Source organism: Sinocyclocheilus anshuiensis, unplaced genomic scaffold (assembly GCF_001515605.1).
Source record: "Sinocyclocheilus anshuiensis isolate Anshui unplaced genomic scaffold, SAMN03320099.WGS_v1.1 scaffold668, whole genome shotgun sequence".
In the NCBI taxonomy this organism is placed as follows: Eukaryota; Metazoa; Chordata; class Actinopteri; order Cypriniformes; family Cyprinidae; genus Sinocyclocheilus; species Sinocyclocheilus anshuiensis.
Window position 1 is genome coordinate 397283 of NW_015557097.1, and position 13389 is coordinate 410671.

General features: G+C 37.5%; 1 protein-coding gene across 1 annotated transcript in view; it reads left to right on the top strand.

Moving 5' to 3' along the window:
- The window catches only part of LOC107677409 (sorting nexin-19), a 29955-nt gene extending 17435 nt beyond the window's left edge, over positions 1–12520 (top strand). The window contains 1 exon segment of the mRNA XM_074186967.1: positions 12405–12520. Within this exon segment, the coding sequence (XP_074043068.1) occupies positions 12405–12520 (116 nt within the window).
- The last annotated feature ends 869 nt before the right edge of the window (positions 12521–13389 follow it).

The window sequence follows — 13389 nt, forward strand, 5'->3', positions numbered from 1 at the left end:
TAGGCTATATGTTCAAACATTCTTAATCAATATTTATTAAAACGGTATGCATAAACTCACCGTACTCCCTGAACGTAGTCAAAAGTAGTCTTAAAGGGTTAGTTCACCCAAAAATGAAAATTAGCCCATAAGTTACTCACCCTCAAGTCATCCTAGGTGTATATGACTTTCTTCTTTCAGACGAATCCAGTCGGAGTTATATTAAAAATTGTCTTTGATCTTTTAAGCTGTTTAATGCCACTCAGCGGGTGTTGCATGCATCAGTCCAAAAGAAGTTAAATAAAAAGTGTCCATCCATAAGATTAAAGTGTCTCACACGGCTCCGGGGGAGGGGGGCGGGGGGGTTCTGTACCGAATCAATGCATTTTTGTGAGAAAAATATCCATATTCAAAATGTAATAATCACTTTAATGTAGCTTGCACCAACAGTTGTACACAGAAGCAGCTCCGGGCTGATGATGTATGAGTTCAGCACAGCTCAGGATGGGTGCTTTATATTTAACTTCTTTTGGGCTGATGCATGCAACACCCGCTGAGTGGCATTAAACAGCTTGAAAGATCAAAGACAATTTTGAATATAACTCCGACTGGATTCGTCTGAAAGAAGAAAGTCATATACACCTAGGATGACTTGAGGGTGAGTAATTTATGGGCTAATTTTAATTTTTGGGTGAACTAACCCTTTAAGCTTTAAAAAGTCATCGCTAGCCACCGTCATTAGCCAATCGAAAGCTTTTGAGGCGCTTTCTCTCTGTCAATGTTTTTGCGCGTTCACAAAGCGGCAGGAAATCCATCTATATATGGGAAGTCGGATGCTAAGAACGCGCTAGATGAACTTCATGATTTTCAAGAGTTTGGACTGAAGGGTGCGACATTTTATCCAACAATTCAAACGATGTCGGCAGTTAAGCATCTTAAAGGAATAAAAAGACAAAGGAAAATAAAGAGACCAAAAAAGAAAGAAGACGTGTGAATATTGGTGAATCTGCTGAAATGAGTTTCCACGTGGTTTAAAACAAATGCCATGCTTGCTTTGCTTCCACCTGACATGTAAATAGGCCTGTATACCATGGTATACCGTGGTTAACCCTGACATAAATTCAGGAATGGCTAACGCTACATAGCCTACAGCACCTTTAATAACTTTCAAATTATTATCTTTAGTTTCAATAATGTAATTTTCATCTGTATAACAGCAGTGTAAACAAAGACATTGAGATGTTATGCATGTCTTTAGCATTCCTTACAGTCAGCTAGCCTATACTTGGGGCTGTACTATCAAGATTAATGTTTATAATTAATGCAAATAATTAACCATATGAACATTTACAACTAGGTACAAGATATAGATGTGCATAGTATAAGTTTAAACAACATCCTGATATGTTGCTGTACACAATATTTTCATTTAGTATAGATTACACATATTATGCACTCTTAAGTTAGAGCACATATTAGACATTGATTTTATTTACATTTTATTTTGGCCTTTTGCCACTTTTCATTGCACAGGAAATTGTTGTCAGTAAATGACGGGGATAGAGAGAGAAAAGTGTTTCAGTTCCTGGTTGTATGCCAATCGTTTTCCTATTTTGTCTTCAGATCAGTCGATGCAATCAAATCCTACACGAGGTCTTTTCATTAAAGTTGAGTGAGCTAATCCTAACTACTAACAGTTTCAGTCAAAGCAGACAACCACCCACAGCTATCCTTAAGAACCGGCTGTCAGAAATGAACTCACATGCCAGTCTAACCAGTGAGAACTGGTGTGTGAGAAAAGAGCTTTGCACTCGTGTTGTCATGGACACTTGTCTTATCAGACTAAAACTGAGCACTGTTTGTGTTTGGCCCAGCAGGCCATAATGACTGTAAAGTATGAGGAAATTACCTCATAAAGGGTGCCCACACAGGCTCTTTTCTGTGGCCCTGACAGCCTTGCAGGTGGCTGTGATGTCACAGAAAGGAGTATGCAAGCTATATTGGTCATTTCCAGTAACATTGCATTGCTTATTTGCATAATGACAATGAAATGCTCACTGAGAGCTTTTGTTTGTAAAGGTCCTTAGATACAAGCTTGACGTGGAAACATGCAGAGATTAAAGGGATTGACCTGATTGCTGTGAAATGTGGTACTGCTTACGCACTTGTTTTTGCTGCACACACTTGTGAGGCTTTGAGTGAAATGAAAGGCTGGTAACCCATTCCAAAACTTTGTACCAGCAGAAGCCAACAGAACACGGGCTCCCAGTGTATTATGTAAGGCAACGCAGATGTCAGAACCTTGCAAACTACAAAAAGAGTAGCTTAGGGATGAGGACAATTTTATATTTTCATCAGAATATAATAACCACTGATATTAGTTTGTGTAGATGGACATTTTTGGTTTGGCTTAGCTGTCTATTCTTACTGTCTAAACAGATCCCTGATGCTTGGCTGTTGCAGTCACAGTTGGCTACCGTGGCTTTGGCAGCACTTCCCGGTTTGAGACATTTGGATGACAAGTTGTGACTAATTTCATAAGAGGCCACCCAGTATAGACTTATTGGTGAGGGGAAATATCTTCTAGCCTTCCAGATCTTTGTAGTCCCCACCAGGTTTTCCAGTTGATGGACTTTACCTCAGCTGCCATTTTCATGTAATATTGGTCCCTAGCAGTAGTAAATTAGAATGTTGCAATTTATCATTCCTGTCTTGGTTTTCTTGCTGTTGCTCCTTGCAAAATCTCACAAACAAAACTGTTGTGATTTTTGGGCCAAAAGCATGATTGTGAGTTTGATATTGCTTTAATACAACAGTTTAAAAGCAAGTTAATATTGAGTCACTTATATTTTACATCCAATATTGCATTACATTTTACATCCAATATACAGTGGTGTGAAAAAGTGTTGGCCCCCTTCCTGATTTCTTATTTTTTTGCATGTTTGTCACACTTTAATGTTTCAGATCATCAAACAAATTTAAATATTAGTCAAAGATAACACAAGTGAACACAACATGCAGTTTTTAAATGAAGGTTTTTATTATTAAGGGAAAACAAAATCCAAAACTACATGGCCCTGTGTGAAGTGTTTGCCCCCCTGTTAAAACTGTGGTTTATCACACCTGAGTTCAATTTCTCTAGCCACACCCAGGCCAAGGGGGCCAACACTTTTTCACACCACTGTATATATATTGTAATATAGATCATAAAGTGAATTCTAATTTATAGTCTGGATCCTCCACATTGATCCTTGTGTTACAAAGATAAATAGAACAATAGAAAGAATAAGCAATAGTGACTGAGGGACTCAGGGCTGATGTTATTATTCAGTTGCTCCAGTCTCACATCCAGCACCATTGATCCCACACACATCAATCCCTCCGACCTGCCAATAAACACATGCTTCTTCTCCATTAAAAAACAATTGCATTTGTATTTGTTCCACTGAGCTGTGTTCTCATGGGTTCTGTACTCTGGCCCTGTGGCTGAGGCTGTGGAGAGATATTGGTGGTTTGAGGAAGGGAAGCAGTGGGTCAGGAACAGGTCGGGCTGGATTTATGAGCTGATGCTTAGTGCCTTTCTATGACCCAGACTCCAGAACATCACAAAGAGAATCATGGGAACACTCCACACAGGCTGATACTCTTGTTTGGTCTCAGATTCAGACCAGTCTAGTACAGCTGAGAATTGATTTTCACTAAATGAGCCTAGAATGATCTGGGAGGAATTTCCTCAAATTAATTACTTGTAAAACAAATGAGGAATGAAACTAATTTAGGAGTTGCTGGTTCAGATGAACTTTGGTGTTTCATAACCTGAATCCTATTTGAGAATGAGCACATACCAGTTCATTTCAGAATGAATGACTCCAAAATGCTGGTGAAATAGTGATGATAATGTCATTTTCGTTCTAATTTGCATCACAGTTGCTTATAAGACACACCATTACGTCTTTATATAGGTTTTGAACATTAATGCCTTTAATATGCTGCAGATAATGCAACCAAAACAAACCGTGCGCTGTAAGCAATAGACATCTAATCCCTGCTATATTGCTTGTCATACGACAGATGGCGCTATTGGGTTATTTTTCTCCACTGATGGGTGAGTTTGCTGGACTCTGGTTTGTAAGGATGATGGCAGTATGAGACTAGAAGTGAAAAGCTAGTGTGCTATAGATTAGAATATGTTACAAGAATGCTATGACATTAGATGCTTGTAATATTTTTTAAAATTACTTACGGCTGCAATGGACTTCAGCACACCCTGCAGTCATTTTAAACAAGCTTTTAAGAAAATTTGATCCATTTTCTTCAATAAAGTTTAAGTGGATTTTCAGAACAATTTTGTTAGTCTAACAAAACAATCTCCATATGGTGCATGTCTTCATTCCAGTATGTTTTAATAAACCTTAGTTACAGCTACATATGTTTCAGCAATGAAGACTATATGATTTTATAAAAATACTTATGTAGAAAATAAGTGCTTCTGATATTTCTTTATTTTTAAATGAAAGTTTTGCCCCCTGACATACTGTATGTAAATTGTAATTCATAATGATGTGTAATAATGTTAGCCTGAAAACAAGTGAAAAGAGAAATGGCTTAATTTCCTCTGACAGGACAATATCTTATGTTGTTTTAAAAGACATGTCCTTTAGAATGTTAGGGTTAGTGGTGAGTTTTGGGTTATATATAGATGAAGTTAGACTAATAATCAAGCAATATCACACCACAGTTATACCCTAGTATCAGTATTGATGCAATTCGGCAGGCTCTGTGCTGTCATCACAGTTGTGTTGATATTCAGTACTGCAGTACGTTTGTGACAGTGATTTTTATATATCAGTTCATCTTGACGAGCAACTTACATTTCAGAAGCAATATGGCCAGTTATTCTATGTTTGTATTCTATGTTTGCAGAATCAGCTGTAGGCTATATCAGCACTATTGAATGCTGCTTGCCCAATCAGATTAGAGAATCAGAACTAACTGTTGTATATTATCTTGCATTACATCCAATTCCATTCAGTTGTTATGGATTTTTCTGCACAAATTCATTGTAACTGTGTCCAAGTTTTTTTTTTCTTCTTAAAGGAATAACTTTTTGTTCTGATCACTTGTCGCATTGTAACTCCAGATCTTGCAAAATACAGTAAATGAGAATGTGACCAGTGTCCTCACCTTTACTGCCTCTGGATCTGGATCTTTACACAGACTGATCTGGCTCCACTACCTGAGCTCGGATAAAAACCAAATTGTTTCTCTCACAGCCGTTGCCAATAGTCCAACATCAGACAAGCCTGATTAGCAACAGACAGTTTTAACAAAGAGTCTGGGAGACAAGAGAGAACGTAATGTTTTGCGATCGCTGTCAGTCAGGGCGAACATAACATAAACAGCCTTTATATCTCAGAGATTATCTAATTCCAGACGCTTCTTGATTTGATCAAATGAATGATTGTAGATTTTGTAGCATCTACGGCTGATTGATATGCAAAATGCTGGCATACAATGTGGGGAACTGCTGGGGTGTGAGTGTGAAGTGACATCATTTACATGATAGCATTGAAATCAAATCAGCAATTTGACTAATGTTGAGTCAGTTCCAGAAAGTAAAGAACATAACATGATGTTTATTATCACACTTTATGCTACTTATTTTACAAAAAAGAATGTCTTGAGTGGTGTGTGTCTTTGTGTGTTCTCTCGTTCTTTTGAAAAACACAGCTTTTGTCACACCAGGATCAGCACTAGAGAAATATTGTTATTATTATGATATTTGCTGGAATAGCAACTTGAATTTGATTTTATAAACTTTAAATCCCCATGTTCATTACCTGGCATTGTACAGCTTTCCCACTTGAGTCTGGTTATTCTCTAGCTATCGTGAGTATGGTGGAACTTTCTTTTTCAATTGTCTTTAACCGAATCCGTTTTTCTTTGTTTTAATGTCATCGCCAAGTTTCAGATTTCTAATTTAAAGGCTCTGCTCTTTCTCCCTCTCTCCCTCTTGCACTTTCTCACTCCCTTTCTCTACATATGCTCTAAACCAATGCCACATGATGCTGAGCATGCAAACTCGCCTGATTTTTAATTTGAGTTTTGAGGATTAAAAATGTTCCTCATCTTAGCCTTCCATCAAAAGGATATTCTCCTTCCAAAATCGGCATGTCTTTTGATGTGTGTTTGGACATTGGATTAGAGAGGGCTATGTTGGACCTCTACAAATGGAGGGCAGAGGTCAGGGAACTGCAGTGTAAATTCTTGACAAGTGAGAGTGTCCTCATTGTGCTTTAAACTCTCACAAATCTTTTTCCTTCCCAGTTCTTCCTTTTATTCTTCTCTTTACTTTGTTTCTCTCCTCTTTGTGTTTTTATCAAGTGCTCTGCAACACACTCACTGAAGTGGGAATAATTTTGATGTAGCGTGAAAATTTATTACTGTAAGTGCCCTTTCCGGAAAGAGAGATGCAGGTGTTGTCATCATACACATTTGAAAGTGTTACAGCTGACAGATCAAACACATTCCCTTCACAGCTGAGGATGTGGTGAGGCCCGTTACAGGCTGTAATCGCGAAGAGTCACCGTTAGGGAAAAACACACAGGGACACAGGCCGAATAAAAGAGTGGAGGCAAGCGTTCTATAGACCAGTGTTTCCCAACCGGGGTGCTGTCTGTCGAGAGCAGAGGTGCCGTGTAAAAAATCCTTTTTTAATATTTTTAAATTGCTAAAATGTAAAAAAAAAGCATCTATTATATAATATCTATTTCTGATGTCGGAAAAAAGGATAATTAGAGATGCACCGAAATTTCGGCTGCCGAAAATTAGTTCACCGCTCAGGTTTCACTTTCACGTGGTGTGACGCTCTGCGTATTATCCCGCTCTATTCGTGTTCGCTCCGCTCAATCGCTCCACTCGTATACCGTTCATGCGAATCGGAACAGCAAAATCCACTCAAAAATTGAGCCGACAGGAAACATGAGTAGACGTCACAGTTACGTCACTTGCAGCTGCGCGCGCATAGTGGTTGCAGAAAAACACTGGGAACAAGTGGAGGTAAATGGGTAAAATCCATGGAATAAAAGAAAAAAATATTTTTGTGCCTTTTGATGTCAAGATCGGAATGCAAATAATTTTTATAGAATACTGTCGTCATTTCAAGCTAAACGCAGACGTTTAAATGGACATAACGTACTATGGATGAAAACTGCTATGATTACTCTACTCTACTTACTCTACTAGCATAAATTAGATTTAAACAATAGGTCTACATAATATTCACATATGCTGTTCATAGGGGACGTATTGTATTAGCCCTACAGTTACAGCATTAAATATCATTTAAACCTTACTATTATAAATATTATTTAAACCTTACTATTAACATTTATTTACTTTATCTCACAATTCTGACTTTTTTTTTCTCGCAAATGCAAGTTTATATTTCCTAATTCGGACTTTATAACTCGACTTAACTCAAAACTAGTGAGTTTGTCAAATCGGAGGAAAAAAGCCAGAAGAGCAGAGGGGAAAAGAGAGAATGATGAGTTGTTTTTCCTTATTAGAATTGTGAGATATAATCCCAGAATTGCGAGAATAAAGTCAGAATTTTGAAATATAAAATCAAATTTACCTTTTTTTATTCTTTTTTTCCATGGCTCCATAGACTGCCGCTTGAAACCCATCATTGGGTGAAGACAGCGTGGAATTATATTTTCCTTTTTCATCCAGAGAGGATGTTCTTTGTGATAGCTCAGTTTAACGTGAGGGCTGAGGGTTTCTACCTTAAACTTATAAACTTATGACCCTTACAAGATGCATGTGGAGATGGTCAATAAAAATGCATCTACTGACCAGATGTTTTAGCAAATACCTGCATATGTTCATGCATCATGCATCTTCAAGTCGTTCCAAACTTGTGTGACTTTCTTCTGTAGAACGCATTAGTTTGAATGTCAATGAGGTCCAGAAACACTGGACCCAAGTGACATTTATTGTATGGACATCTTCTTCCAGTCTTTTGTATTCCACAGTTTCAGAACTTAAGTAAGTAAATGATTACAGAATTTTCATTTTTGGGTGAACTGTCCCTTTAGGCATCTATCCATTTTCTAAATGGATATTTTAGATTTTATTGTGAACAATGTGTTTATTGTAACAATGTGTTCGCATTATCTGCCTTGACGTCCACATCTCAAAATTCAATTAACCGATGCATAGAACCAAGTTCCCATACTACATTTTCTTTTTCGATAATCTGTTACATTATGATGTACATCACAATACGGAAGAAAAGATTCTGTTTCATCGCAACTTTAACAAAAATTAGAAAGTAAAAAAAACAACAACAAATCAGTGTTCAAAACGGTTCTTTCCCTACCATAATTTACTACAGTAAGCCTACAATAATGATTTGCATATTTTGTTACTGACATAAATAACTTTGCAAGTTACTTTAATTTAATGTTTCAACTACCGATGACAATAGAGAGGCCAAATCTCCATATTGCACCATTAAACAGAAGTTTTGAAGTTTTGTGTTGCCACATTCGTTTTATGGAGGTCTTTGACTGGAAAGGTTAGTCATAGGTGTACTGTTTCACACTCAAATTTTGTTTGAAACAGTATTGCGCAATGAAACAGTATTGTGCCATTTTTATTTGTAAAATGAAATATTACAACATAGACTACTTTTTTAAATGAATGCTTTTATTCAGCAAGGATGCATTAAAATGATCCAAAGTGACAATCAAGACATTTATAATTTTACTAAATAATTCTATTTCAAATAAATGTTTGTCTTTTGAACTTTCTATTCATCAAAATATCCAGAAAAAAAATCATGGTTTCCACTAAAATATTAAGTGGCACAACTGTTTTCAGCATTGATAAGTAATGTTACCTGAGCACCAAATCAGCATGTTTGCATGATTTCTGCAGGAATAATGGCTGCTGAGAATTCAGATTTCACAGGAATATAAAATAACGGTAAGTCCGGTACTTTCACAGGAATACAAAAGATCGGTAATGTGTAACGAATTTCATTTTCTATATATCACTGTAATTAGACCAAATATACAATAGAACGATACAGGCCTTCCACATTCCCTCCTTATTTGGGTAATGTCTGGACTAGCATAGAGCAGAGTGTTGGATGAAATGGCTCAGTTTGCCAAGAGTCTAGAGAGGCCGAGAATATGGACATGGTCTGGTCTCCATTGCCTGCTCTGTGGCTCATAATCACACAGTTAATCTGGAGCCTATCCAGATTTATTACATATCAGCTCAAACAGCCAGTCTATGAGATTGCACAGAACACATCCATCAAAACTTCTTTCAGTTCAAATCACTGATTATGGGAGAAAAGGGAGAGTGAGAGAGAGAGAGAGAGAGAGAGTGCTCAGCTAGTCTAGATATTCAAAGCAAAACATGCTTTGCTCAATACATAAGCATTCAGAATTAGAGCTACACACATGATGTGACTAACATAAAACAACTGCATTTGAATGCTGAATCAAATGGGGTGAATAAAAATAATTTTAGTGAGTCTAATATTACAGTGATCTTAAAGTGCATCAATTTTGCATGATTTTGGGTGATGGTGCTGGTGCAATAATTTGTAGCTTGTGTGACCAAGTCCAAGTTTATCATTTAACAGTTTTCATGTTGGTAGAGAATATCTCTGTTCTGGAGTATTAGTGACATTGCTATGTCTAATTAGTACAGCTGTGTTGGGTGTTAGCTAGTCGTAAATTGAAGCCGTTTGATGTTGGCAGGCTGTTTGTGAGGGGTATAGGCTAAGACATTGAGTCCTGTACATCAAGTGTGTTTATGGAAATCCCCTTCACTTCGCTGTTAGATCATCAGTCTCTTTGCTGCCCAGCTGCAACTCCAAACTCTCTCTCTCTGTGTGTTGAGTGACAGTTATGCCTTCTCTTGGGATGTAACGGCCAGCCAAAATATGCATTGAAACAGCAATTGTGAGGGATATTTTGTTTTAAGAGTTTGTGTTTGTGTGTATATGCAGCTGTACCATTCAGTGTTTCATTGTGTATGTGGGTCTGTATACACACGTACATGTGGTTTTGTGTGTAACTCTCACAGCTGTGACCTGACTACATGTCTCCAGCACTCCTGGGTCAGAACGACCCACCACAATAATTGTCAGCTAAGCATCACTGAGTTTGTGTGGGCTTACGTCTCAGTTTGTGGACCTTAACACACATTAGTGAGTATTAGGTCAATGTGCATCTGCATGTGTTTGTTTCTGCAAGCGTATTTACACTTTTTATTCTTCAGGTGGTGCTTTGCTCTTGAGTGCTCTCAATTAGAATGAGCATTTTCCAAGTAATGGAAATTCCTATTAGGATATGTATTTAGGATACATTAAGTGCATGCACTTTGGGTCATAGTATTCAGTTTGGCTGAATGGTGAAGTCCGGATGTGAAGTTCATTTTGCTGGCCCAGATGGCTTATATTTATAGCTATGTCCAGGTTGTCTTGACTTGGCTTGGTTTACAGGATGCAGCTGCAGTATATTCTTATATAGGCAATTGTAACACATTGATCATCAACAACAACATATGTGTGATTCACTATAAGAGCACAGTATGAACATTCCATTTATTGACGCCATTGACAGCAGTGTACTTTTGCACTTGAAATGCAACTAAAGACAACAAAAGTTAAAGGAAAGAAAGAGCATCTTGTAAAAGAATGAAAGTATAAAGCATTTCAGACAGAGGAATTCACTTTGAAAATATTTGTAGAATGTGCAGTTTTTGGATTGGTCCAGAGACATAACATTGGTATTTTGGTCAAGTCTTTGGTTTCTGTTCTCTGATGTGGTCTCTAAGTCAGTTACCATTTTCCAGTCTAAAAATGCTGCTTTCCTTTTCACAAAGTATAATTGCAGACTTAAATACTTTGTCCTGAAGAAAACCATTTATGTTCAGCATTCAGCATATTCACTCATTTTTAATAAAAAGAGATGCAAAACACTTGTGTTCTGCGGCTTTGGGTCTGAGGAGTGTTTACTTCCAGCAAGCGCAGCCTTTGTTTCTCGTGACTTCTCTTCCCCAGTGTATCTCATAGCATAACCTACCCATGATGGAAGGATATGGGTGAAAGAGGAGGAGAGCCAGCCTAGGACGGCCCATAATATCATGGGAAAGGAAAGCGGCCATACAAAATACAATGCAGCCATCCAGTTAATAGAGTGTTTAGATTGGATTTTCACTGCTAAGAGTGGAAGGGATGGCGTAATGAGACAGTGAAAGGGGAAACAGTAACAAGAGACAGGTCAGGTCAAGAAACAAAGGGGCGATACGTCTGAGACCAGAGGTCCAGTTTGTATCTTTATTAGTTTTTGCATTCACACACACACATTTACACTCAACACTGTAGTAGATGTCCAGTATCACAACCTTTTTAATTCTAGACATAGCAGTACTCCCTAACATAACAGTTATGAGGAGGTGGCATCCATCTTCTTAGTGATCTATGTTTAGAGTCAGGGAAATGTTTCAGTTGTTTATTGGACTATCAATGAAGCTTATTCTCTCGTTCCACTGCACATCTTGTTTATGGAATGTTGTTTCCTCTAGCAAATGCTATAGTGGGCCAGCGTGAACTCTGAACGCATGTGTGCAAATTTGTGTGTATGAGCATGAGAAGCTTGCGCCTGTAGGCCAATGTTAAAGTGTTTGTATGTGTGCAAACTCCTTTGTGTGCGTGTGTGGGCCAGTGTGTGTATGTGTGTTGAGGGGTCACAGCGTAAGTTTAAACACAAAAGCAAAAAAGCACTCGGGTGTAGCGGAAATAGTTTAGATTATGTTACGAGCCTTGCGGCACTTTTGCATGCTGCCTGTCAGAAGATCTTAACAAGCTGGAAGTATGTCAAACCTGTGCAAAGCATTATGAATAGATTTGGTTTAAACAGGTGTCTGTTTGACTATAATATGTTGTGTTTTGGTTTTGTGTCCTGGCACAAGCTTCACAAGTAAAGTTTGTGCCCTTTTAGTAAATGCCAGCTCAGTGATATCACTGACTTTGAGTCTTGTTGAATGATATTATAGGTAACAATCAAACTGTCCACTTGTGGGTTTCCTCCCAAATGTTTTTTCATCCATTGTTTGCAGCAACTAAACAGGAACCAAGGTGTTTGGAATTATTATTATATTTTTGTTCTTTCTTAATCAAATCAGGATTCTAATTTGATTAGGGAATGCTGATCTGTGCCAGCAAACAAAAAACAAGCCTTATTTTCGAGCCAGGTGTTCTACAAGAAAGTTTATGTTGGCTTTGAGATTGAAGGTCTGACTAATTACAGTGCAGATCAAAAGAAAAAAAAAAACAACAGTTTTAGTGGCAAATGAAAAACCCTGGAGATTAATTGATGTGGGATTGTTTTGCGGTTCAGGTGTAACTGTAATGCAGTTTGGTGAGCCTTACACTGAGTTCTTCACTCTGCTCTCGACCAAAAGGTTTCTGAGTTACATTAGTGAGAGGGCGTTTATCTTGGCAGACATTGAGTAGCTGATGGCATAAGCCTAGCTCAGTAAAACCTCTGTTCAAATGAGGTCACTCAGGGTGGAAAAAGGCAACACATACTTGTCTGTTTCCAGAGACATGTAGTAATGCAGTGTTAGGGTAGTGTAAGGCAACTTAGACCTTATCTAGAGTAACAAATCACTGCTTATTAAACACAGGTGTATTAAGTGAGGTAAAACATCAGTAAAACGTAAGAGAGAGAGAGAGAGAGAACATTTTAGAAACTTGGTGGTTCTTCAAATAAATGTAAGTGTTTTGTTTAATGTACTGCAAAACTCATGGTAAAATCCAACCTAATAAATAGCCACTGATCATAATGAATGTTTGTTGTGTGGAAAAGAGAAGCTTTGACATTTTAATAATAACTACTAGTGTAAAAATGAACTGATATTAATATTCTGGCTGATACTGAGAAGTTGAAAAGTATCTTTATATTATAACCGATATTAAATTATATACTATTTTGTCTAAATAAATAAAAAAATTAAATTCTAAAAACTAAATGCTACAAGGGAATTTAGGCAAGACAACATTATAATGTACAATATGAAAAATGGATATTTATTTTGAGGTTTGCTAAAAATGACATTGTACTGTATAGGAGAAACTTGTTTGCTTATGAATGATATGAGAGATGAATGAATGATGTCATATATGTTTCTGTCTATGAATGTTTTTCAGGTGAAAGTCTGATGTGTCATAGTGTCTGATTGATTCTTGCTGTAAAACGTGTTCCAGCTGAAATTTCCCAAATCATCTGGAGAAGAGGGATGGAAAGAGAAGGATCACAATCATCTATCCTTTGGAGCCGACAGAGGGGAGGGTGCATGAGAGAATGAGGGAGAAAGAAGAAA